The following is a 24,699-nucleotide window of genomic DNA, read 5'->3' on the forward strand; positions in this document are numbered from 1 at the left end:
CTGAAAATCACTTTAAACATTTAATTGAATTCGAATGGAACTATTCCACTGAATTTCCAGATGACATGCAAGACAATGAAATTAAAGACAAGTTCTCACCAACTGTATGACTAAATGCCACTTTATTGAACAACCAGTTATGAATTCATCATGGGCTAAAAGCATACTTTTAGTTTCCACTTTGCTCTTTTTCAGGGACACTCAAGATGACTAACAGCTTAATTGTTCTGAGTCAATATACAGTTTCATGTGTCAATCTTTCCTTGTGTATTTGAACGTGACACCTACACTTACATTACAGAATCTCCTAATCTATTTCACATGTTTTTTAAATACAATTTAGTGCATTTGGTAATTCCTCATAAGATAATTATAGTGAATTTGTGAAAAACATTTTCCCAGCCCCAAAACCGTAAAGATGAATAACAATCATATGAATTAACAGTGGCAACTATTTTCAATCTTCCTATTTGGTACCTTCCTTTTCCTCTAACCATTAGTTACTTTTTAAAAAGGTACATATGGTAATTACACTTGGAGGACTCAAAGACAAGAGAACTTGTAAAAGCAACCCACAATATTAGACTTCGCTGAAAGTTTGTCTCGAAATGATCTTTTTTTTTTAGCAAAGGTACTGATTCAAAGTCATGCCTTGATTAAAAAAAACAACCTCTTTGGACATTTCATTCTTACAATTTGATTACACTTCATTAATCCCAAACATGAATTCCAGCTTTCAAATTCCAAAATAATTCAGTTTGTGGTAATTTATAAAGTTATATCTTTCCTCAGCCTTTCAACTAAACATCTTAAAATACAACAAGTTTAAAAACCTGTGGCAACTCAATTAGGCACTGAGTCTTGGGAAAAGAAGTTAGAAAGCTTGTTGGGCTGCACTGGCACAGAAACCGCGCTCACTTCTTTCTAAGGCAGCGTTTCCTTCTGCGGATTAGTCATTTGTGCGCACGTATCCCCGGTCCCGTCGCATGCATGTTCTCTATGCACAGGTCACTGCTGAGATGGTGTGGCGGCCAAAACATGTCATTGTCTCTGTTGTATCCTCTTCTGAAGGAGATTCCAAGCTTTCAGTACCTATCAAATAAAAGACAGTGGGATAATTCTCACAGGAGTAAATCTATTTGTATTTAACAATCAAGTGATTTCATGTATTGCAGATGTGCAGAAGCTATACTAATAGCAAGCTGTGTGTTTGACCTGTTTCTGAGTGACCTCTGGCTCCCACAGCGTGCTGAGCACTACGTTGGCATGCGCTACTTGCTTGCCGTTGGACCACTGGCTCTGCAGACGACGCTGGGCCTCTTCTGTGGTCAAGCCGTCTCGCTCCGATATCCTTAACACCGCCTGAGAGGGGAGGGGTAACAAGGGGAGGCAGATGCGTGAGGATAACAGACAAGATGAGCGCTTATTGTGGAAAAACCAGTGTGTGTAGAATCCCAAACTTTGGATTTTTAGCACCCACCCAGTGGTATTTTCCAAAAAGCAAAATATGAATGACAACAATCCATGGTGATAGCGACACACACACACACCGTTACCACCAGAAATGTCACAACTCTCCTCGGGCTCGTCACCTTTACATCGTTATGTGACTCCGTGTTTGTCGCATTGAGGATTGCAAGAACAAGCACATTACCTCCTCCTCAGGGATGATTGTGACCCAGACCTCGTGGACCATGTCTGTCCAGCAGGCCTCCTGGAGAACGGCTGCATCCAACACGCAAACCTGCTTTCCTGCAAAAGATCACATGCACATTGTACCAGAAGAGATTTCCACTTCCACAGTTTCTTTATCGTCTCTGTATGCGCCAACAGCTTGCGCCCACAAGTACATGTTGAGTCTTGAAGTACTACGATTTAAACATTCAAAAGTTCATACAATTACCTTCCTCTCTGGCTTGGCTGATTCTGCTCTCCACCAGAAGTGCAATCTCAGGCCATACAATATCCGTTAGTGCTTTTAACCGCTCCTGCATTACAAACAGCACCTTTAATGAGTTGTACACAGTGGTGTATTCCATGTTGTGATGTGCCGAAACATTATTACTTGGGATATTACCTGCTTTCCAAAAACCTTTCTTCCTAATGCGCGTCTGTTGATGGTTTTATCTTCGTTCAAAAGATCTAAAAGTGACGAAAAAGACTCAGTGAAGAAAAAAAGGCGAGTTATTGCACTGCAACACCAGAGATTTTAGGTAAATCAAGGCAATGCAAAGATGCATCATAGTCCTAGAAGTAAACGAATAGAGTGTGAGATATCATAAGGAGATGGATCGCCACCCACAGCCAAACCTGTCTTTAGCTCACCTGATCCAAATTCTTTCAGCACTCTATGGTAGGCTGCAGTACCGGGCTGGTACACCTCATGGCCCAGCTTGTCGCAGTCAATCCGGACAGCACCCAAAGCCTCCAGCTGGATGGCGATGGAGCTCTTTCCGCTGCCGCTGCCTCCTGTCAGGCCAATCACATATGGGAGTGGAGCGAGATGTGATGTGTCCTAGTGCAGAGGACACAGTGGATACAAAAGCTGAATACTGCAACACTAAACGAGAGCATCAAGCATGTATGGGTGGAGGTGACGATAGACAATAACAAACACACCTCCTCAAACAAGTTAAGCCTGCTCAGAGATACTCTGTAATGATAATCTATCAGCACGGACAAACTGAGAGAACGCACACAAATATTTATTTGCTTTTTCAAGGCTTTGTATAGACATAATCTGAATAAGAAACCTGAAAACTAAGGAACTGGTCTGTCTACTCCCAACATACAGAATTCTCTGCTTGGTACTTCAAAAAGACATTGTACTTTGGCATATACTGGAATGGAAAGCTATTACTTTTTTACCAGAACAAGACGGCTCCCATTAGAACAGTTAAACATTAAGAAGTTCCTCAAGACGGAGTTGTGTGCCTGCTACAAAATGTCCCTTTTTGTATGAAAACACTGTTTCTCATCTGCTCAAACGCTGCGAGAAAACAAGTTGCAAGTTTTGCTTCAGTGAGTGAATAAAAAAATGAAATGCAAGTTGGAGCATGATTTGGAAAATTACTTTTCAGTGGCCGGAGGCTTTGCAGAGCTTTCTCAACATTTGAAAAGGAATTTCAGTTGAATGAAAAATTCTGATGGTCTTTTTAAAGTTATATGTATATCATCAAATTCAAAGTTATTCAGATATTTGTTTTCTTCTTTGTCACAGGAAGGCACTTTATTGAAAACGTTGATTGAATGAAAGGTTGCACGATTATGAAGTTGAGAATTATTACATCCCTTAAAACAGGCATGACAACACTTTTTAATGAGCTTTAGACATGGAAAGAAAGACATTTTTTTAATTTAGATTTTAAATGACCTACTTTTGGCCGGGTAAGGAGGGTACCCAGCAGACGAGAGCGGAGACTGGAGGAGCTGATCTTCTCCTCCTCTGTCTCAGTGTGATGGGCATCTTTAAGCAACTGGATCTCGTGAAGTATGAGAGGAGGAAAGCCCTGTTTGAAGACGCAGAGAACACAAAATATCAAAGATGTGATCATGTGTACCTGGGCTATGGTTTCCTGTATCTGGAAAAACAAGTTATACTGCTGTCCCAGGTTAAAAATGTGCACAAGAACCATTTCCTGTGCTTTTCTTTACACTGCAATTCTTAAAATGAAAACTCTAAAGCTCAAAATTTAAACAGAAACATATAGTGGAAAGAAAAATTGCAGTAGGGTTAAAATGATACTCATGTTAAAAGGGCCATCTGTGGCATACCATTTTATTTGTTGGTAAAGAATACTGACCAAGAAAACCTTAATTAGGAGGAGAATGTTAATCATACAACAATTGCAGACAATGCTGCATTTAAATCAGCTGTCTGATAAAACACAGTATGATTAATTGTGTTACTTTTCTAGTGTATAATTGTTCATGTACAAAAAAACAGTCCAGACTACTGGGAAAAGTCAACGGGGAAAAACAGCGGGAAAGGCGCGAAATGTATTCAGTGATTTCCTGACTCACATTCTCAATGCGTTTCTTGTTGACAGCCTCGCCTCCCCTTCTAGTCTCCTCACTGACCACGATGCACTGCAGCAAGGGGTCAACCACAGAAACTCCATAGGGGTCATCAAGGGGAACAATCTCCACCTGCAGTGAGGGTTTGATATCTTGCAGGAACTCCTGTAATTTCTGGGCTCGCATAGAGTAGGGCTCGACCAGCTCCTTTAGTACTTTCCCTTGAGCCGGGAAGAAAAGAATGTTAGGGGGGAGGCTGCCTTCTCATCATTAGCCTCAAAGAAATTACATGAGTACACATTCCTGAATAGAACAACTCACTTTTCAGCATTGCTTGGTCACACACCCCAATAAGGAATCTTCTATTGGCTAACAGGCATGAGATGTTAAGCAGCGTCCTGTGGGCCCCATGAAGCCGGTCAAAAGTCCCGCCAACCACCACGTCGCTGTAGGTCTGCAAGGGTTCTGCCTTTTCTTCAGGCTCTTTCATGACCTCCTCAATCTCCTGCAGCCTCATTAGCTGTGGATGAAGCAGCACGGAGGGTAGGCTGGGGCTGCAGACGTAGCAGTGGCCTGTGTACCTCTGCAGACACTGTGTAACCTCATGGGACTGACTCGGGTCCTGCAGAGGAAAGTCTGTCAGCAACACCTCCGGGGAGTGAGCCAGAGATTGCGGTGTGGGGAAGGGGCAGTTTGGGAGCAGGGTCCCGCTGCAGGCGGCTGACTGAGCACGGACATTGGTCAGCAAAACACGAACATCCAGGTGCCCGCATATGTCGGCTGCATTGCTGTAAAGGCGGGAAATGAGCGTAGACAGGTCCACTACCGGTGGAAGGAAAACTGGTCGAGGCTGGCTCCCATTGCCCAGGTTCAGCCCGGGGTGGAGGTGGACGTACAGTGTGCGCTCCACAAGCTGAGCAGCTGAGCTGAGCACTGGAGCGATGCGCAAGGGGAGGGTGTGGAGAGGAGACGTCAGCACCAGGATGCCCGTGCTGAACATGGACATGTTACTGGCTGATATCACAGGGATTCGCAGTAGTCACAGTATCTGCTGGGTCACTGTTATAGAGTGGGTAAACACTAGAAGGAATGGGAAGTGAAAGATAAGTCAAAAACAGTAGCAGAATATGTAGACATTTGAAATTGCTGCCATGTCCAAAAAACAGCCGAGGAACAAGTGACAAGGCAGGTAGACGAAACCTTTCAATGCTGGATGCATGAAAGCAAATTGAAAAGACATGACCAGGCTCGCTACGTCAATCTGGGATTCAATGTCACAGGGCCAAAGGAATAGTACAGTACAGTACAGTACAACACCCACACTCTTACCAAGTTTGCTATGCTTGCATTACTATGAGCATTCTTGCATTCTGCGGTGGCTCTGTGAGCCCTTGTGTTATGTTTAATTGATATGTTGAGTTAAGTGAACAGAATGCTTTACCAGCTTTTTCAATAGCTATCTTATTAAAAACCTTCTGCTGGTGTTACAACTCAATCATTACACTGTAACGAGCAAACAAGGTCGCTATGCAGCGTCTTAACCCAGAAGGCACTGGGCCAATATGTGTTGCCATGGCACAAAAACAAAGTAGCTTCAATTAGCTTCTTTAAAACTCTAAAGTAGTCGCATAATAATTGAGTAAATAAAATAACGACTGCTCGTTCTCATTGTCTTGCAGCAAACACGGAAACTGACCATAAACCTAACCACGCTATTGGTCAAAACTGTCAGCCATTGACCAATCACATATGAGCACTAACATACACAAGTATACAAGAACAGATCTCAGCACAAAGTTGATCAATGTTAAGCCACCACAACTTCGTGTTACCTAGCTAGCTTTGTGTTTTGTTTTTAGCTTTGCAAAAACGGTTGACAGCTAGAGAAGAGTGTGTGTGTGTGTGTGCGTGTGCGTGTGCGTGTGTGTGTCTAAAGCTAGCTAGCCACATAGTACTACCATCACATTGCCTGCATATAATGCACTAACAATCTTTTGCGGAGTGATTTTACGGGATGAACGTGAGCCGAAGGTACGCTAGTTATCATCAGGCCTCACCTGAGATAACGGTGCAGTCTGCGTTTTAGTTTGAAACAACATTTGGGTCGGCCCACTTTCCCACAGAGCAACTTCAATTTGTTTAGAAGTGACAACCTTGCAATGTAGCGCGAGTTTACCTGTGTGGAAGTGTGTAGCGGATCTAAAGCGATGTGGAAAACGGATGAATAATAAAACATGCACCATAACACGTGAGTAGATGTGTGAAAACACCTACTGAATAAATCCTTTTCTTGGTAAATCTTCAACGCGGAGCTGTCTTGTCTCGTCAACTCCAGTCGAAATAGCCCTAAGCTCACCCACTGGTGAAAGTCACTCGCACATGAACGGGGTTGGTGTGTCACGTGATATTTTACATGCACTCTGATTGGTTTAGGGGAAAAGCTGGTACGTCTGGGACAAGTAGTCATTTGACTGCGAACAGGAATGAGTGTTTTTGCTAAATATCTCCTGCAGGTCCCACGACAGCGTCTTTATTTGTTGTATACGCGGTGCGCCAGTCATCGTTAGCTCGACAGCTCTGGCCAACTGCATCTTGAGCAGATAAGGTCCAATCAAAAACACCTGTGTGGGCGTCCATAGCCTTTGATAAGTGGTACCAATGAGGGTGCTAGACTCCCTTGACATGTTGCATTTGACACTCGATGATTCATACCACTCAAACATTCAGTAACGAGCCCACCTCGTGGCCACTCCACTGTGAGCCATAAACTTGAGACATCAGAAAGGTGCCAGAACATACATTGCAATTTTCCAAAACACAAAAGAGAGATTAGAAACATGTGAGTACAAGGAGTTTACTTTGAAACGCTTCCTGATAGCACCTGCACGTGGTTAGTGTAAGCTCAATAAGGGTTCACAACATTTGAATGAACATTTGCTTTGAACTATTTTGTAGATAGTCCAAAGCTGAAGTAACACCCAATTGCCAATCAGTGCAAACCTGGAAAAAGACTATGGAATGACATTAAAATTAATAAGATACATGTATAACCATCGTAGACATGAGTGAAACAATAGCAATTAAATAAATGCCAAATTACTATTTTATATTAAACCCGAGGCAATTAAGAAATTAAAACGAGAAAACAAGACAATTTATAGTAATCAGAAGGATAGAGGCAAACAACGACTCTTGCGGAAGAGTTTTTTAATTTTCAATTAATAGTTTGAGGCCAACAATTTTTACAAAAATAATAAAGAGAAATAAAGTGTTATCTCCATACTGTGTAGAAAGAGTTGCATGAAGAAGTCCCGGGGTTAGCTGGACAGAGGCATTGCATAATTAGCAAAAACAGACCACAACACAAGTAAAAACAACGGATTCAAGTAAAAAGTCATGTAATTACAATGAAGTCACATTAAAGCCTGGTGGCAATTCTTGGAAATTAAGACTCTTGCTGGGTTTCACTTTTGGTCAGAGGAGTCAAACTGAAGACATGGGACCAGTCTGATAAACTCTGTTGTCCTCTTCAGGACTTTAATTGACAGCAAGATGCTCAGTAAGACTTGGTGAACTATGTTGTCATTAAAAAATTCAAGTTGGTGTTGTGAGAGGTTTTAATTAAGATATGAAATTATTGATGATGAGCCTGCAGCTTCAGGCATGACATCTTCAATGGATGTACGTTCATGAACACGGACAGACACCGTTTTGTTCAGTTTCACTCCTCTGCTCTCCATAAAGCCAAGTATATTAATTTGCTTTCTTATCGCTGGTGCTATCGCTGGCAGCTGTGTCATAATGGCACTTCTCCACACATCGCCTTGGAAACCATCCCCTTACGCGCTCTCCCTCTGAAAAGCCAAAATAGAAAGAAAGGACCTGTTACACATTTGTTGAGAGGAATACAACCACAAAAACTATTACCAACCACATCTCACCTCTCATAGGCCCCTCATTCAAAACTTTGTCTCCATACATCCACCACCTAAAGAGAAACAAAAAACATTAATTAGGATTAATCTAATGGACAAAAACCATGCTGGTCAATTACTCCCAGATTCAAAAATAAATCCTTAACTGGATACCCAACCACCCAGACTTGGGCTTTCAGAATCAGAGGGGACAAGTTTTGTCTTGAGTTCACTTGTTTTAGTTTCACTCAATTCCTGCTACCCACTTTGAAAATTGCTGTTGTCGACAAACAACGATGATGATCGTAGATTTTGTTCAGCCTGAATGAACTTACTTGGTGCCACGAGTGGCCAGAATGGTGTCCCCCTTGTTAAGGGGGATCCTCGGCTCCTCGGTGCAGGGGGTTCTGAAAAACGTCTGGAGACCTTTGCTCAGCGGGCAGCATGCTCCGTTATAGTCCTCCACTGCTTGATACTGGACCTGCTAGCCGAGGCAAACACGAAATCTGGTTATTTTACTGCTCTGATTACAACCTGAATTCAGAAGAGATACAGATGTGTTTATAAAGGCGTGGTCTTTAATCTTAATGCATTCAAACATCTGACAACATGTCGGACAATCTGCATTCCATATTAGTGTTTTTTTAATAACAACTAATAGCCCTTGTTGCATGAAGATAAATGTATTAAATCTCATTCACTTTTCTCTGAGGTCCCAAACATCCTAGCTGGCCCAGCCTAAATCCTACTTGTGGGCCTGAGCTTTGTTTAAATCAACACCACATTGATGTAACAAGACCGACCTGACAGGTATACTTACACTTCTCACTCGTTTATCAGCTTTCTGCTTCAGTTGCTCAATCTGTTTAAAGTGGAACAAGACAAGACAATTAACATCCCTGTTTACAATGCAACAGGAGCAGGACTTACAATACCAACATTCTAAACTGCTGCAAAAAAAATCTATAAATTAAACATAACATATCATTCAACATACAAAGAAGAACAGTATCAGAAAAATCTAAAACAGCATTGTGAATTCATTACCCGACTCAACAACTTAACCTACAGTTAAGGTGTGCTGGTGACACTTGGGATGGACTGGCCATTCAATGCCATCACCCTTGGGCGTCCCTGACCATGTGAAGACTTGCTTGAAGTTCAGCCAGCGGGTGCCGAGGTCGTAAGGGAAGGTGAAGTCCTCCCCTGTTTGGTAGTGCTGTATTCTGTCTTTGGCCTAGAGGAAAATACAGAGAATGGTTGTGTGCGTGTGTTAATGGGATTGTGTAGGCGGGGTGGTGTCAAGTTTCTGTAATCAGCCCGCTATACTGGCGACAGGTGATCCTGGAACATGTGTGAATTAGTCATAAAACTGACATTTATTTTATTGAAAGCACGTTGAAAATGAAGTGTTTAAAACGTGTTAATTATAAATCCTTTAAATTATGTGGATAAAAAAATAGCACTGCCATCCATCACAAATCACGCTGAATCAACTACTGACCTTTTCCTCGATCCAGGACTCGATCGAGGTCTTATTTCGAAGGATTACTTTCATCTGAAAAGGACAGACCAAGTCAATATAATAAATGCTTGGCTTTGAAGTGTTAATGCTGAAATTGCAACATTAAATATCCAACAAAGCCAACAGCTTGTGTAAATTGTAAACCCTAATAAAAAAACATACCTGTATGAAGAAAAGCATGCCAACGGCAATAGTGGTGCCCAGTGCCAAACCTAAGGCAAAGAGTGTGGCAGCAAAGGCGGGCACACTGAACGGCATGAGGGGTTGAAATTGACGTACAGCACTCATATCAATCTTGACAGTGCTCCATCCAAATGATATCTGCAGTGAGGATAAAGAATACAGCTTGACACGTGTTAACATCCATATCAAATGATAAAAGCTGTGGCGGTAATAGGCCGTCAGAAAGCATGGTGGGGTAGGGAGACAACCGACCCTCTCATATAGCTGCGTGTACATGGTCATAATGAAGATGATGGCAGCGTGTGAGCAGCCCAGAGGAGCCAGCAGCAAGAAGCTGGTGAAGTAGGCGTGGTTCTGGTGGCCGCAGCAGTTGTTGATCCAAGGGCAATGGTGGTCCATCTTCATCACGCACCTGGGAGAGGGGAGGCAGAGGAGGAATGTCGGGAGAATTGACTGGTTGTTTAGGAGGACTACAGTGACAGGTTCTTTCATAAAATTATCTCTTTAACCTCACGTAATAGATTATGTGGGGTGTCTTTGTGCAGCCTATGGAGTGATAAACAGGGATCTTTCAGCACTACATGGGCAGAAATTCATGGACGAGCCACGTGCATGCACAAGCCAGCTTGGTGTGCCAGAAATACCTCAGTGATTTTCTAGCTGAAGTAGTGCGGTCTGTGCACTTTTTTCTTCTTTTAGTCCATCTCACACAGATGATTGACAACATACTCTTACTTTCGTAATAAATGTAGCTACCTGTTACACTTGCGACAATGGTGGGACCTGGGGGCCTTGTAGCCTTGGCAAACTCTGCAGTACTGTAGGTACTGGGTATCCAGTTGAATCTCCTGTTTCAGAAAAAAGAATCAAGTTACATTTCTGAAGTAACAGCTTTCTTATTATTGATGGTTTATCTCTATCTTTACGTTGAAATTTTGCAGACATGGTTCCAACCTGTTCTTTATACATGAACAAACACTAATGTCAAATGTCATAAGCCTTTATCCTTATTGAGAAGCCTTACTGGTTTCCAGCCAAGAGGAATATATCCAGGTCCAACAAACATAGCATTGAAGTAGTTGTAGAGGATGAGGACAGTCCAGTTGAGAAGCATAATGAAGTTGATGCTACCTCCAGTGGTGTCAAGTGGCCAGTACCAGATAATAGAGTCCAGAATTGCCATTGTGGAGCATATAGCGATGACAGACAGGGCTATAATTGGACCCCAGTGGCACAATCTTCGAACCTCATGGAGGTTCTGAAATGTCACAATAGTTGACAGGAAATTCATCTTTGAGCCACAAGGTAAGTTGTAGTACTTTTGGTTGTGTTCTTGAAATGTATTAACCAAACATCCACAAGTTACTTTTTCCCCTCAGCTATTTTGAAAAGTCAGCTGTGCAGATGATGCACATATTTTTTCTCGTCTTCTGAGTACCCAGCAACTGGCCTGGTATTGGGTCACTGGGGCTCTCCTTTTCCCATTGTTTCTTGCCCTGGCAAAGAGCAGCATCCTCTCCTGCCAATCTTCAGAGCACACTATCCTTGTGACAGACTGAAATTCCCCATCTAAGAGAAAGACATTTAAAAACAATCAAGTGAGCATGCTGGTGTTACATGAGTTTAAGTAGAGCTACATCAAGTTGACAATGTATTAAGCACACACCTAAACTAACACAGTTAGATATATCAGCCCTGCTATAGATCATACTTTAATGGAGGTTATTATATTCCGTATTCTATTCGATGTTTTGATTGAACATTTTGGCGACTGTACTGTCGTTGTTGAACTGAACATATTTCCAATACGTACTCAGATCGCATGGGCATAAACAAGAGTAAGAATGTATGCTATGTTACTCACACTCTTATTTTTACGGGAAGATTTTATTCGCAACGCTACGCTGACTGTAAACACTTGATCGTCACTGTCGTATTGCAATTATATTATCGGTCAGTTATCTAACAATAACTTGAACACGTAACTAGCTCATTATACATGCATCATATGATACAGTGAAGCACCCAGGGGTGTAACTTCTTCATTAACTCACTAGGTGCACATCTTTAGCGATAGTTAGCTAGCTGGCTAGCTAGCTTGTTAGCCAGCTTGACAAGACTAACGACTGGATAACTACCGCAAGGCGCACCGTGGAAACACGGATGATAATGCGTTTTAAAGATACAGCAATTGTTTAGTGAGACACGTATATTTACATTTTGTGCGGAGGGAGAGAAAAACTGTCACTTTAAATTACCAACCTGGCACTTCCTTGATTTTTTTCTTCAATTTCTTGTGTGTACAGAGAGGAACCTTTCTTATGGTGTCTCGGAAACTATTACCCGCAGCCCCTTGTGGGCGATTATTTGTTATCTAAATAATTTTTCACTCAACCGTCAAATAACTCACAAAAATACTCTGGGACAATTACTTCACATTCAGCAAAATTACAGTGAATTGACATTTATTTTATTCACTAGCTGATTGACTTTTAATGGCGGAAAATAAAAAAATAAAGCAATGTTTCTAACCGAGTCTGTTTTACTGTGACACAAAGAAAGGACTCCATTCGGGACTTGTTATTATTATCTTGAGCTAACGTCAACTGTAAACCAGAAAGCCACCTGTTTTATACCTAAACCTCAAAATGTCTTCAGACTTTGAAGCCTATGAGCAGGACTTTGGAACCCTCACAGCAGAAGTAACTAACAAAATTGGCAGAATCCCCAAACTAAGTGGAGGTAAGATAGTAAAACTTAGTTTAATATATTAGCTCGAATGGCTGAGCTGGAGCTAGCTATCAGTTAGTTAGCTGGCATTTATCAGCTGAGAAGGTTAGCTAACGGTAAATTGGAGTAGCTTACCGGACTTGTGTTATTCAATCAGATTACCATATTTTCTTCGTATAAAAGATTTTAGGCACACAGGTGAAACGCTTATTTAAAAGGATGCATCACGCTTTCCTGGTTGGCTTAATGGCTTGGCATGTCCTTAATGGATTTAGTCAATATATGAAGGTGTACCTCTGGGCTTAGTGGCAAATACAATATTATGTTTCCGGTAGTTGACGCATGAATGCCTTGCTTGTTTATTGCTGCTACAGTGGTTGTGTTAAGAGGACACCAACATTTGTTCTCTTGTTTTCTAGTCAGTAAATGGTATTTCAAATATACAATCAACTGACTCACCTGTGAATTTTCACAGGTGAGTGAGTCAGTGATGTCTAACCTGATTTTGATGATGAAAACAGTGTTTTTTTTTTAAATGAATAAACATACTGGGGAACTAAGTTTTTGAATCACCATGACACCATAGCATCTTTCTTTCTTCTTTCAGAATTAAATTGACATTCATGAAAACATTATGAAACATTTAGTACTGAGTGCTGTTCGTCATCTTATAAGAAGAGCTCAGATGTGTGTTTGGATGTCCAACTTATGTGTATGTGACATGTTGTTCTTGTGGTTCAACACTCCAGAGACACGTGGGTCAGGTGAATTGGTAAATTGTTAATAAGGGATCGAGTCTGTCCATGTGATATTTTTGCAATGGCTCGCCCTCTGCAGAACAGAGGATAGAATAAGTTACTTACGTCTGTGCGTGTCAAAAAATGAGATAGGTGGATGGATAAATTACATTACTAAACACTTTGTCAGCCAAATGACTATTTAAGTGTTCAAATGGGAGTCAAGTCAAAATTAGTTGCGTCCTTTTTGTTGTATTTGCTTGAATAGAAGATGTTTCTACTGTATTCTCCGCATGGATTACACAGAAGCAGCCATTTAGGTCCTGTAGTCAGATGGCCAGTCCTAATGTCGGCTCAGAAACGGCATGTTCACACTGAAACATAATTTTTCTTACTAGCTGTCCCAAATATTTCGGATGGTATATTATTTGCGTTATTGGACAAGTTCATGTTCACTACCAATGCAACATATATCTTGTTAGGAAGACCAGGACCACGGGAGGTTGGACCCAAAAGCAGACACGAGAGACCAGGTTGTTGGTTGCAAAAAACAGAGTCTTTACTCTAGACGTTCGTACCATCAAATGATACACTGGCACAAGACAGAGGGTAGACACAGACTAAATACACAAGGGAACGAGACACAGGTGGAAACAATGAGGGCGGGGCTTGCAATCACACATGAGGCTGACACACGAGGGGGGAGGAGTCTGAAACGAGAGACAGAGTGAGTGACAGCCAACACAACAAACATTGAACACAAAACTACCCAGGTCTGGGCGTAACATATCTTGCATAGTAGCTTTTATTGACAACTTTTTGTTACCCAGTAGATTAAGACAAATATAAGTATATTACATACAGCAGAGGTCAACAATCTGCATTAAAGATAAATAGATGTATACATTATTAAAGGGAAAATGTCCCACATAGAATGTTTTATTTTATTATATAGTTTATTTCTTGTTCATCTATCGAACATCCTTTTAATATTTAGGTCACAAATGCCAACTAAAGAGTGTTAGAGACAAGTAGTAGTATAGTATCTTATATAGTAGTAGTATAGTAATTATCTTACATTGTTGGACAAGTATCATGCTGTCAAGGCCTATTTCTACCCAGACACTATATTCTCACATTGAAACACGTTGCTCTTTTTCTCCCCTGCTACATCTATTGGGCCATTATAACATACATTATCTCTAAGCAACCATTGTGCCAGTGTGCAAACAGTTGGTAGTGGGAGTAAAATAGTAATAAAGTTTGCACTTTTGAAAATTTGTACAAAATAAAAATGAAGAAAGAGAGCCTTTCCGCATCTCCTAATCTAAACATCAGTTTTTGTAATGTTAAATACACTGTACAGCAGATCTTATTTTCAAAACATGGAACGCCAACAAGATATAATCATCAAGCCAATCATAGATATTATATAATGAACTACTGTAAATGTATGCAGTGACCCTGGCAAAATTGTATTTTACACAGCTGACTATTGCATGTAGATTGTTTTCAGTTTTGACTGGTAAAAACTCCAGTCCAAACCCTACTTTGAACAGTTATCTCAGACTTGCTCATTGGCTTTTCAAAGGGCCCTGCCTCTCACGAAACCTCGCCCAACTGAGTATTTCTGGTTTAGAATTGGCATCTTTGAAGATTCATGGCAGCCCATTCCACAGTGTAATTCCACATTGCGTCCTCCCGCCATCTGTTGACTGTGTCAGAGTAAGCCCATATGAATATGCACAAAGCCAGGAAACACATTAGAACCATAAGTAGTTATTCAATGTCTTCTGCCACTAACAGAATAGTTTACAGTTTAATTTCAATTCCCTTCCGTCTCATTACGGGTTTTCTTCTTTCCTTACTTAAGTCCCTCTGGCTCTTCTTCCTGAAGTGGCTGAATTTGTGCCATGGTTTTGACAGCCCTCCATTTAATACATTAATATAACTGCAGACAAAAGGCTTTTGTCATTGCTGTTGTTGTATCTCTCCATTTCACATGTGCACATTTGCTGATAATGGACAGGGCGTGTGGAAAGAATGCTCTGACTGTCTTCATTTCTGTAACAATCAAATTAATGTGTTTTTATATATTTATTTGTTGCCATCCTCCTAAAACTAAGGTTCAAGGACTATGTTATTTATATATATATATATATATATATATATATATATATATATATATATATATATATATATATATATATATATATATATATATTTGCCTACTTCTTCTTTGTTTGCCTTGCTTCTGTGTACGAAACTTCTCATCTGTAAATATCCATATATATATTTCACATCTCTCCAGAGTTTGAAGAGAGCAAGAGAGCTCCTTCTCACCTTTCAGCCTCTGGCTGTTTACTGTGTACGTTGTGAGGTTGGACACAGGTTTTAAAAATGAATTTGAGGACTGGCAAAAGTTGATGTTGGCCCATGGTGCCTTTGGACTTAGATTTCTTTGGACAATATTGCAGTCCAACAACTAATAGCCCTGTGATCTGCTCTGAAGAAGTGTAGACCACATATCTGAAATGGAGTTAATTTGAAAGAATTCCTTAAATAGAATATTGTAGTAAGCATAAGCAGGCTTTTACACTGTGAAAGTGACACAATAAAGTACATTTGAACCACACAATATACATTGTAAAGTTTGACTATTTTGTGTGTGCTGTCAATAGACACTATTCTGATGACGTGCTCACAGCTGGAGTTAAAAGTAATACAGTACATCTTATCTTTAGCTTTGTAAGCTTTCACTAGCAGTGACATTCTAATGTTGCAGTTTGCTGTGTTTTCAATGTATTTTTTGTTTACTAACCACTAAAGCAGTTTTGTGTATGTATGTATGTATGTATGTATGTATGTATGTATATGAATTTGGGACACAATGGTCATAATTTACTGGTTCCAGAGCCATTGCTTCAAAATGCCTTCTGTGAAAAATTCCATTTTATATGATTCAACGCAAACAATTTCAAACATTTGAGAGTTTTTAACCTGTCAACATTTAATATTTTATTCTTGGTATATGGCTTTAACGATGACTAATTATCTGAATATACCTAAAATATAGTTATTCAAACATGTTTAATTTATTTCAACATTTTAAAAATGTTCTCTTCTTTTCTCTCTCTATGAAGGTATTTGTGTGAATGATGCTTGGTTCACACATTTAATGATGCTTGATTGCTGAAATACCAGGCCAGACTTCTACATTTAATATGGGTTCACTCTCGTGGCAAAGCTCTAATTTCGGATCAAAGACCACTTCTTATATTTGCCGAACTTAAGTGGAAGTGTTTCTGCCTTAAATAACGATGGGATGCACTGTAGTTTACGTGCTTCTTTGGCACTCTTGCAAGTCGTAATGAGTTTCAATGGGTAATGTGGAAGAGCAGCCACGGGGTGAGGTGCAGAACGGTGCGTTAGTCATTCTGAGTGGGACTCATACTTCTGGCAAGTGAGCAAAGCTGACACCTCCCTTCCCTTTGAGTTGGCACGAGGTGTCTCACTGCTCCTCAACAGGAACCAACAAAGGCCCCATAGACGCCAATAACTAAGAGACATCAAATGTTGGCTCGTCGTGTGGAGAGAATGTGTAAATATATCTTCAAATGTGTCCTCGTGTGTTGTTTTCTCCCAGTCTTTCTTTCTCTCTCCCCCTCTCTTCCCCCGTTGCGGGGGAGTTAGGTTGTTGTCATGAAGCGCTGTTCTTCTGTCGGCTGATCAATATGTTGCTGTTTTTTTCTCTTTCAGAGGAGAAGACACAGCTGGTTCTAAATGTCGACAAACAGCTTGAAGAAGTCAGAGAGTTGGTATGTCTTTGATCAGTAATTTTCTCCTCTTCCCATTTCCTAAATAATGAATTTGTGGAAAGAGGGAGGGGACAATTTTCACTGGCACCAGACAACAGCACCTGTATTATCCTGGTGACATGACATGCAGACACACACACACACGAATACACACAGACACACACACACACACCCACACACTTCACATGGCGGAAAGGAGGCTTCCTCCTCACATGATTACTTTCCAGTAATCTGCTTTTAAGTGACACCCCTATGACACATTTCAAGCCATTATCTTGAGGTGGGAGTCTTCATGTTGCTGTTTAAAAATGAGCAAAGTCACCTGACAGAGACAAATTGTTGTTGCAGTTGTCTTGTTATGTCACAGTGATTAGTTTCCTCCAAATCCGCCACAGAGAGACCTGTCTAGCCATGCATCAAATGTACTTTTACTTCATTCCCTACGACATTGTTGGGCCTGTGCATGTCGCCGCAATGAAGGGGCGCTCTCATATTTGATTGTGTATTTATTTACGGAACAGCCTTCCTCCTTCGTGACTTTTATCACAGCGGAGTGACGTGAGCGGGAGGCATTTTCTTCTTACAATCAACATGGAACATAATAAAGTTAATGCCGCTGAAGTTCCTCATTTCAGAAAGTTTAAGATTTGTCACAATTTCTATCTTTAGCAGGTTTTTGTCATAGACTGCAAAAGCTAAACTTTTGTGAGATTTAGAACAGTAACAATAACAGAAATGTATTAATGGTAAGATCATGGCCATTAGAGGATAGAAAGGCTTTAATTGGCTAACCTGCTAATTTTGTGATGTGTTATCGTCCAAGTATATTTTTAGATGTGAATATAAATTGAGGTGTTAAATGCACTAAATTAACTCCTGGTTTCAGCTGGAGCAGATGGACCTGGAGGTGCGAGAGATCCCCATCCAGAGCCGAGCCATGTTCAACGGCAGGCTGAAGAGCTACAAGCAGGAGATAGAGAAGCTTGAGAAAGACTTTGTAAGTACTTCTTTATGGTTACTTGAATATTACAAATAAAAAAGCACATCATCAGCATTTACAAAATTCTCTTTCAAAGTGTGGCTTTTTAAAATGTGCATGTGTATGGCAACATACTTTTTATGTATAAGACATACTGCAGTCACCTTTTTAAATCCCTTGTGGTTTTCATGCACGTTCAATGTTTCCTCACTCAGCCAAACTCCCTCTCTCTCTCTCTCTCTCTCACATACACAAACCGTCCTACGCTGAAGCTCAGTGGTGCATCCACCGAGGTTAATTCCAAGTTTGTATTTGAACTTGCAAGTGTTGCCTATTGAGAACAGGTTGTACGTGTCTGGGTTGTTGCTGCAGAATCTGGCCTTGTTTAGTAATTCATAAATCACTGTGTGTCTTGACTTGATCTCCAGCCTCAGTCAACGTGTAATAAATAGTCCAGTCTTGTAGGTGCATTGCTTTTAGTTCACATTGTTGGCTACAAACATTGCTCAAGGCATTTTACTTAATCAATAATGTGATGGAAATGAGTAATTATTGAATATGCTCCTGGTATTTGTTATAATCTTTTGTAACTCTTCTTCTTATCCTCAGTTGCAAAAGCATCGTTAGTTCATTGTTTGTCTTTACCTTCAAAAACATGCATATTTAATGGTATCTTTATTTTTTTCTGTTATTGTTTTCTGTTGTCAGTTTTGTTTTGCTCACAACACGATAATAAACCCGTAGTGTAAATGCAACCGACCTTGAGCTTGAGAGCAGACGAGTCCTTCCACGAATCAAATGTGAAAAAGATCCACAACCTTAGTACAGGTTGGAAAAATAAATACTGAATTATCATTGAAAAAACTGGATATTGTGTACGTTCTTATCAAAAACAACTATGACATAGTTCTCATGCATATGATTTAATATCTTCTTCTACCACCGCCCATGCGTCGACCGGCCACTGACAAACAAAACAAATAACAATTTCACTCTAATCATTATCTCAGACACCTGCTTGACACCCTCTATCATTCATCACAACATAACAAATATGATACAAACAACTATATACATTTTCCCCCAAATCCACCACTCATCATTGCCGAACAAACAAGTAAACATGCATAAACAATCCATTTGGATGGAGATATCTTGTGCCAGTGATCTGCGAGAACACCACAGGGATGTGCTAACTGAGATCACAGGAGGAGATCTCTGTGCCAAGGCAGTTTACTTTCCTCGCCACGGGCATTTAATTGGCTGATGATTAATCTTTAACTTTTCTTCTCCCCACACTTGCCATGCTTAATCATCAAGCAGTTGACGCCCACTGAGGCTGATATTGGTGCAAATTTTTCCCATTACTTGCATTTGTATGCCTGACTTAGGTTCTCACATAGGGACATTTGTTTTCTTTAACCAGGAAAGTACGAATTTCCTCCATCCACTTTATAAACCATAATGTGTATATTCCTACTTCTTCACTGCATACTTATGTGTCAAGGCTCAAGATACTGAAATACAAGCAGAAGGTAGCGGTTAGTCCTAGTGGTTAAAGAATAAAAGACTATTTCTCTGCTTGTAACTGTGACTCCCCTCAACAGAGTCATCTTCACTTTTACACCTCTGTGTGTGGCGTGGTCAGATCAGTGTGCATTTAAACCAGGATCACCCACCTCACACGGTAACATCTAGTATTTCTGGTCTCCCATAAATCTGATGCAAGTGTTCAGAGGGCGAGAACTTTAGCCCCCTCAGATGTGCCTCAGATGTGCCAAATGCTATAGCTGAGCTCGGCCTCTCACTTCCTGCAGGCCTAGGGAAGACATGACACTCGGCTCGAAAGGCGTCTAGTGGAAAAAAGGCAATCTCCTTTCTTTTTAATGTAAAAAGCTCCGGCTTTGTTGTGCTTTCCGTGGATATCAAGGCCTTTCCACTCCCTCACTACCCAATCTCCCCCCGACCCCACCCCCTGCTGGTCTCCCACGGGTGTCTCCCCCCTTAACCTGCTCTCTCATCCTCCCATTCACCCGTGGTTTGAAGTCTTCCTACCACCGGTGTGCCAGCTTGAGACCTCATTCCTGCTCCTTTCCAGACAGGGCCAGAGTCGACCCTAGTAACCCAGCCATTTCATCCAGGAAGACAACTTATCAAACAGGCATCCCAAAGGTGTATATATGAGATGTAGCTTTGTTGGCTTGGTTGACAGCTTCATTGCGATAATAGAGGGGACAGTGGGGGTCTTAAAGGTTCTGGGTCGTGACAAACGGGGAATGCAGTACCTAAAGGGGATGCCAGCCTGACCTGAAAAAAAAAGAAAAGACAGAGTGTGAAAAAAAATTGAGAACAATGAAAATCCTATTTGATGGAGTCGGCTTGTTCTGGTCAGGGGAAGCAGGGTGGCATGGCTCTTAGCAGTGGCTTTGATCAGGCAAAGAAGAGGTAAGCTTAATTTAATGAAATCTATCGGGTAAACAGAGCCAGCATCCTCAAAGGGCTGCACTTGGTCCATCACAGTAGGGAAGGTGGGCGGTCTACAGACGTCTGCTGTGTCTCACAAAACACAATCCACTTTTGAGGATGTGACTCAAATGATGTACCGTGCTAATTGTAAATGTGTGACGCCTCTGACATGGGCATAATGAGGTGTCAGCCATAAGCTGTCATAATGCAATATTGGCGCAGAGATTTAGAGGTACTTTTGTCAGCCCTGGAAACTGTTGTCAGGATGCATTTCTTTTTTTTTTTTATTATATCAAAGCCCTTCCTTTCCTGACATTTTCAAAGGTGTCCCATGTTGTTTTGTGAGGTCTGGGCTCGAATATGTTTAATATATACCAACACATTTTCGTCTAGCATAGATTTCAGTGAACCTAAAGTTAACAGTTTGTTTTAATGGATGACACGATTATCGATAAAGCCGGAATTAAAAGAACTGTGTCCGACCTTTTAGCTTGTGAAGTTCACAAATATAGAAGGTGCATCTCTTTATTCACTCTACATTAGTTACAAGCACAGCAAAGCTACAAGTCATAGCACTCTTGAATACTACTAAAGTTAAACCATTAAATCAATAGTCATTTTTTTGAAGGGCCTCTTTTATATTGTGTGACTTTTTTTTAACGTTGAGCCATCAGCATGCTTGTGCTAGCCGCCGTGGTTGTTACTCTCTTTTTGCAGCAGATGGCGGTATTGCTCTAAGAATTTTCTACGACTAAAGATACAAGACAAGCACAATATTGGCCACATTTCCCAATTACTTTGCCTTTCTGATGTATGAGTGGCCTTTCTATGATAAATCCTTCCACTTATTACTATGCCTGACATCATCCTTTATGCTTTGTAAAGGAGATTGAAAATAATGTAACCAAAAGTGCCCTTGCAGTGTAAGCCCATTTAATACAAAGTGCATTATAGGAGTTAACTTTGTATATTTTATTTAGTTTGTCTATGCATAGTCAAGCTCTGAAAGTTAATTATGTAAACACAATTTTAATAAAATAGTATCTCCTTGTAGGAAAGTGGAATGTCTTTTTATATTATATTGTAAACATTTCATACTGTAACTCTCCCATATGCTCTCCCAATTAATCTTTCTGACTTTACGCGTTGCTGCTAATATCTCCCCTCTCTCAGTTGTGTTAAAAGTGGTGAGTTAAATGTTGTCTTTATTATCCGATAGCAAACACACTTATAGTCTAAATGTTCAAGGCTTTGTGTTCAAGGAGCCTTGACTCTGATAAAGGTTAATTGGTAGTCATTAAATATAAAGCTCTAACAAGTTTTATTGTTGAACACGTCACATTTTTCTGTCATTAAGAGGATATGAGTGTCAGTGATGGTCAAGGCAGTTGTGTTAATGCAATGAGATTCAATATGTTGCTGTGGGTGATTCTTTAGAGCAATTAATTTAGTTGGATCAACCTCAATTCTGGCTGAATAGAAAGGTATTGTTGTTTAGTCATTATATACTGTATTGTACTCCATAAAGTACCACCGTGTCATTAATCAAACATCTTTTGAAAATACATATCACTACCCAGTATGTATAAGAGGTATGCAAGTTATTACAAGATAGGAAAAATATGATGAGGCCAACTTTCTGTAACCTTCTGTGCTCCTCTTTTTATAAGAAAGAGTTGAAGTCACAATGGAATGATTTTCTCTTTCCTTCCCAAGCTTAAATTATTCCATTATAGATATTGAAATAGTTGATGTTTGTGTTTTCTGATATTGAGTCATTTAGCAACTGCCACAAGGATACAACTATCTTTTCCACATTTCTGATTGTTTTGAGTCACAGTCATGGTCAAGTGTGATGTCTGGACTGTCTTTTCCTTTATTACAAATCTTTCGATGGAATGCCTCCTAATGTCTGCCCAGGGGCATAATTAATGCATTTCCAAAGCCTCAGTCAACCTTGGATTATTGAACAGTTTATTTGCCAGGTACACGGAGGTGAATGCAAATAAAACGCTGTATTCTGTGCAATTGGATATATGATTTTAATTGTGACCTTCTAAAGATGATTTAGCTTTCAATTGGCACAAAACATTGAGTGCTGCATTTATTGAATTGATACATTGGACCTTCTTAAGAGCAACTTGTATAGGAGGAGAATTTATTTGACTCTATGAGTTATTACAATTAAGATCATATAATTTCATGATGGTATTTATTGCGTGTCAAATGTGAATAAGCCTCAAACAAGGCCAAGACATATAACTCGTGGTTTGTATTTGGTTCCCTTATATTCGATCAGAATAAATTGTTTTGTCGTAGAAGAACTAATGAATGACTCTTGACTTTACAAAACACAGCTCAGGCTTCATCTTTAAATTTAGCAATCAGAAGTTTTCCATAAGCCTCTTTTCCTGTTTCCAAACCCCAGAGCTATTTGTTGCCTCTGCATCTGAAGGTCATCCACGATCCGCTCATCATTTGCAATTAATTAACATCTTTGCAGGGTTCTTGAAATGCCATAAAAGGTATAAGGTATTGGGCCTATGTGCATGCTTTGTGTTCTGGGTTGTACTCTACCTAATTCACTCGAAGCATACTGATACCTTGTTCTGTATTTAGAGAATACACCCCAAATATAACCAAACGGATGAAGATGAGGCTGCTCTTCGTTTAGTTACTGTATGAATTTTATGGACAATTTTAATTAGTGGTCACGGACAATTCAAGGTTGTGATAGCAGCCTTAAACTAAAGTTTGGCACAAACACGGAAAGAAGAGTTTGCAAAGTAATTGATCAAAAAGTTCTGTGTTTGCTTGAAGAAGCTCTGGAATCAATGCTATTTATTAAATTATTTTTTTTAAACCAGATGCTGATAATTATGTTGTGATTTAGGTTTTGATGGGAGATTTTAGGAGCACTGTACTTCCCACACTCGAAGCGCACTCGTCGTGTTAAATAAATTAGCATTGTTGTAATCCATCTTGAAGGGCTCTAGCTGTTTGCCCCCTGTCCTCGTTCTGGTGACTCCTCCAAGCAGACAACTTGACAGACCAACATTAGTTGGATGTTAGACACTTTAAATCGCCTTAGGTTGCCATGGCTTACTTGTTCTTATTCAACAGAGAAGAGTGAAGGCAGATTGACTCTTTTCATGGTTTATTGCTTAACAACCCATCAATGACACCACATTCTAATCACTCGTAACTAGTTTTAAAAGGACTCCGCCAATTGACGGATTTTCCCCATATATTTCCTCTGAGTGCAGATTTAAGATGTAAACAAATAGATCTTCTTCCCTACTTACGAATTATGGCTTTCATTGGGAAGTTGTTGTGCGCAGTATGTCTTCCTCAAGCCCTTTGTGGATTTGTGCCATTGGAGGCTTTTCCATGTCGTCTTTATGGACACGAAGATGGGATTCATTTGTGGATTAGCCTTTTGTCACTCATGTTGAAACCATTTTTCACGAGTTTGATGGTGTAATGGCAGCAGCGGGTCAAATCTGGGTTGAAGGACAGTGGCACAATAAGGACAAAAGGATGTATTGTCCAAAAGTTCTGTGTTCACGTTCAGAAAAGAGTGAGACACAAACCAGAATATCCCAATGTGCAGGACTACTCCGGTTCTTTTAAAAAAAACAAGTTTTTTTAGTGATTAAAACACATGTATTGCATCAATTAACCAGTTTTATTGATGGTTGATTGACATGTCTTTCAAGCTGAAAATGGCCCTTTTGGCAAAGTCCGGGTGGTCACTCCATGACTTGAATAGCACATGCCGTCAATCATGTGATGAGCCTCAATAGTGATATACAACATCTTTACTCCATTTTCCACTGCTACTACAAACATGTACTCTCAAATATAACAATTTAAAGTGGTTATTACTACTATTAATGACCACTAAAAAAAAATATTGGGACTAAAACCATTCTGCAAAAGCACAAGTTTTACCCTTATTTTGACCAGACCTGATTTTAGACTTTAGAGAAATCAGAGTGAAAAATCTTCTCAAATATAATGTGTTAGAAAACCAATTTCATGAATATGATAAGTGTCCCAGATGGAGGAGTGAGAATACATTTTGAGGACATTTGCTTTACTGTCATCCTTATGAGTTTCATGGTCATTAACAGGATGAGTTCTTGTCAGTAGTCGCCTCGCAGAAATCACATAGCATATCATTTGTAAGCAGATCACCCTCAACTCCCTCTCCATCTCTTTATGTTAACACTTGTCTGTATGGGTGAGGTATCTGCATTATGCCTGGAGCACAGGTTTTGTTTGGAAGTGTGCAAATTCGGCCGTTATCCTTGCACGCGATCGCTTC

At 40.3% G+C, this 24,699-nt stretch overlaps 3 protein-coding genes across 10 annotated transcripts in view; 1 reads left to right on the forward strand and 2 right to left on the reverse strand.

Moving 5' to 3' along the window:
• Positions 1-105: 105 nt before the first annotated feature.
• Positions 106-6,396, reverse strand: coasy (CoA synthase). 2 transcript variants are annotated; one of them, XM_068582439.1, is made up of 10 exons: positions 6,292-6,396; positions 4,339-5,097; positions 4,024-4,238; positions 3,378-3,509; positions 2,326-2,515; positions 2,078-2,142; positions 1,904-1,988; positions 1,655-1,752; positions 1,216-1,362; positions 106-1,092 (listed from the first exon to the last, which is right to left on the reverse strand). In XM_068582439.1, exons 2-10 carry the CDS (start codon positions 5,021-5,023, stop codon positions 1,042-1,044), a joined length of 1,668 nt encoding a protein of 555 aa, XP_068438540.1. In that variant the 5' UTR covers positions 5,024-5,097; positions 6,292-6,396; the 3' UTR covers positions 106-1,041. The 2 variants fall into 2 exon arrangements, with proteins under 2 accessions (XP_068438540.1, XP_068438541.1); XM_068582440.1 differs by having other exon boundaries at positions 6,194-6,335.
• An 811-nt stretch (positions 6,397-7,207) lies between these two features.
• On the reverse strand, positions 7,208-11,976 carry zdhhc6 (zinc finger DHHC-type palmitoyltransferase 6). 4 transcript variants are annotated; one of them, XM_068583281.1, is made up of 11 exons: positions 11,902-11,976; positions 10,664-11,208; positions 10,396-10,487; positions 9,892-10,051; positions 9,619-9,777; positions 9,436-9,489; positions 9,001-9,168; positions 8,752-8,793; positions 8,267-8,412; positions 7,959-8,005; positions 7,208-7,871 (listed from the first exon to the last, which is right to left on the reverse strand). In XM_068583281.1, the coding sequence occupies exons 2-11, from the start codon at positions 10,928-10,930 to the stop codon at positions 7,771-7,773; spliced, it is 1,236 nt and encodes a 411-aa protein (XP_068439382.1). In that variant the 5' UTR covers positions 10,931-11,208; positions 11,902-11,976; the 3' UTR covers positions 7,208-7,770. The 4 variants fall into 4 exon arrangements, with proteins under 4 accessions (XP_068439382.1, XP_068439379.1, XP_068439380.1 ...); XM_068583278.1 differs by having other exon boundaries at positions 8,267-8,415; XM_068583279.1 differs by lacking the exon at positions 11,902-11,976 and adding an exon at positions 11,857-11,898 and having other exon boundaries at positions 8,267-8,415.
• Positions 11,977-12,209: 233 nt separating this feature from the next.
• vti1a (vesicle transport through interaction with t-SNAREs 1A) overlaps positions 12,210-24,699 on the forward strand; it is a 107,521-nt gene continuing 95,031 nt past the window's right edge. For all 4 annotated transcript variants that reach the window (XM_068583856.1, XM_068583854.1, XM_068583857.1 and 1 more), the window contains exons 1-3: positions 12,210-12,381; positions 16,866-16,924; positions 17,811-17,921. In XM_068583856.1, the coding sequence (XP_068439957.1) occupies positions 12,288-12,381; positions 16,866-16,924; positions 17,811-17,921 (264 nt within the window). In that variant the 5' untranslated portion in view covers positions 12,210-12,287. The remainder of the gene's footprint in view (positions 12,382-16,865; positions 16,925-17,810; positions 17,922-24,699) is intronic.

The sequence above is a fragment of the Clinocottus analis genome, unplaced genomic scaffold (genome assembly GCF_023055335.1).
Source record: "Clinocottus analis isolate CAN_PGR_092001 unplaced genomic scaffold, fCliAna1.0.p SCAF_19, whole genome shotgun sequence".
In the NCBI taxonomy this organism is placed as follows: Eukaryota; Metazoa; Chordata; class Actinopteri; order Perciformes; family Cottidae; genus Clinocottus; species Clinocottus analis.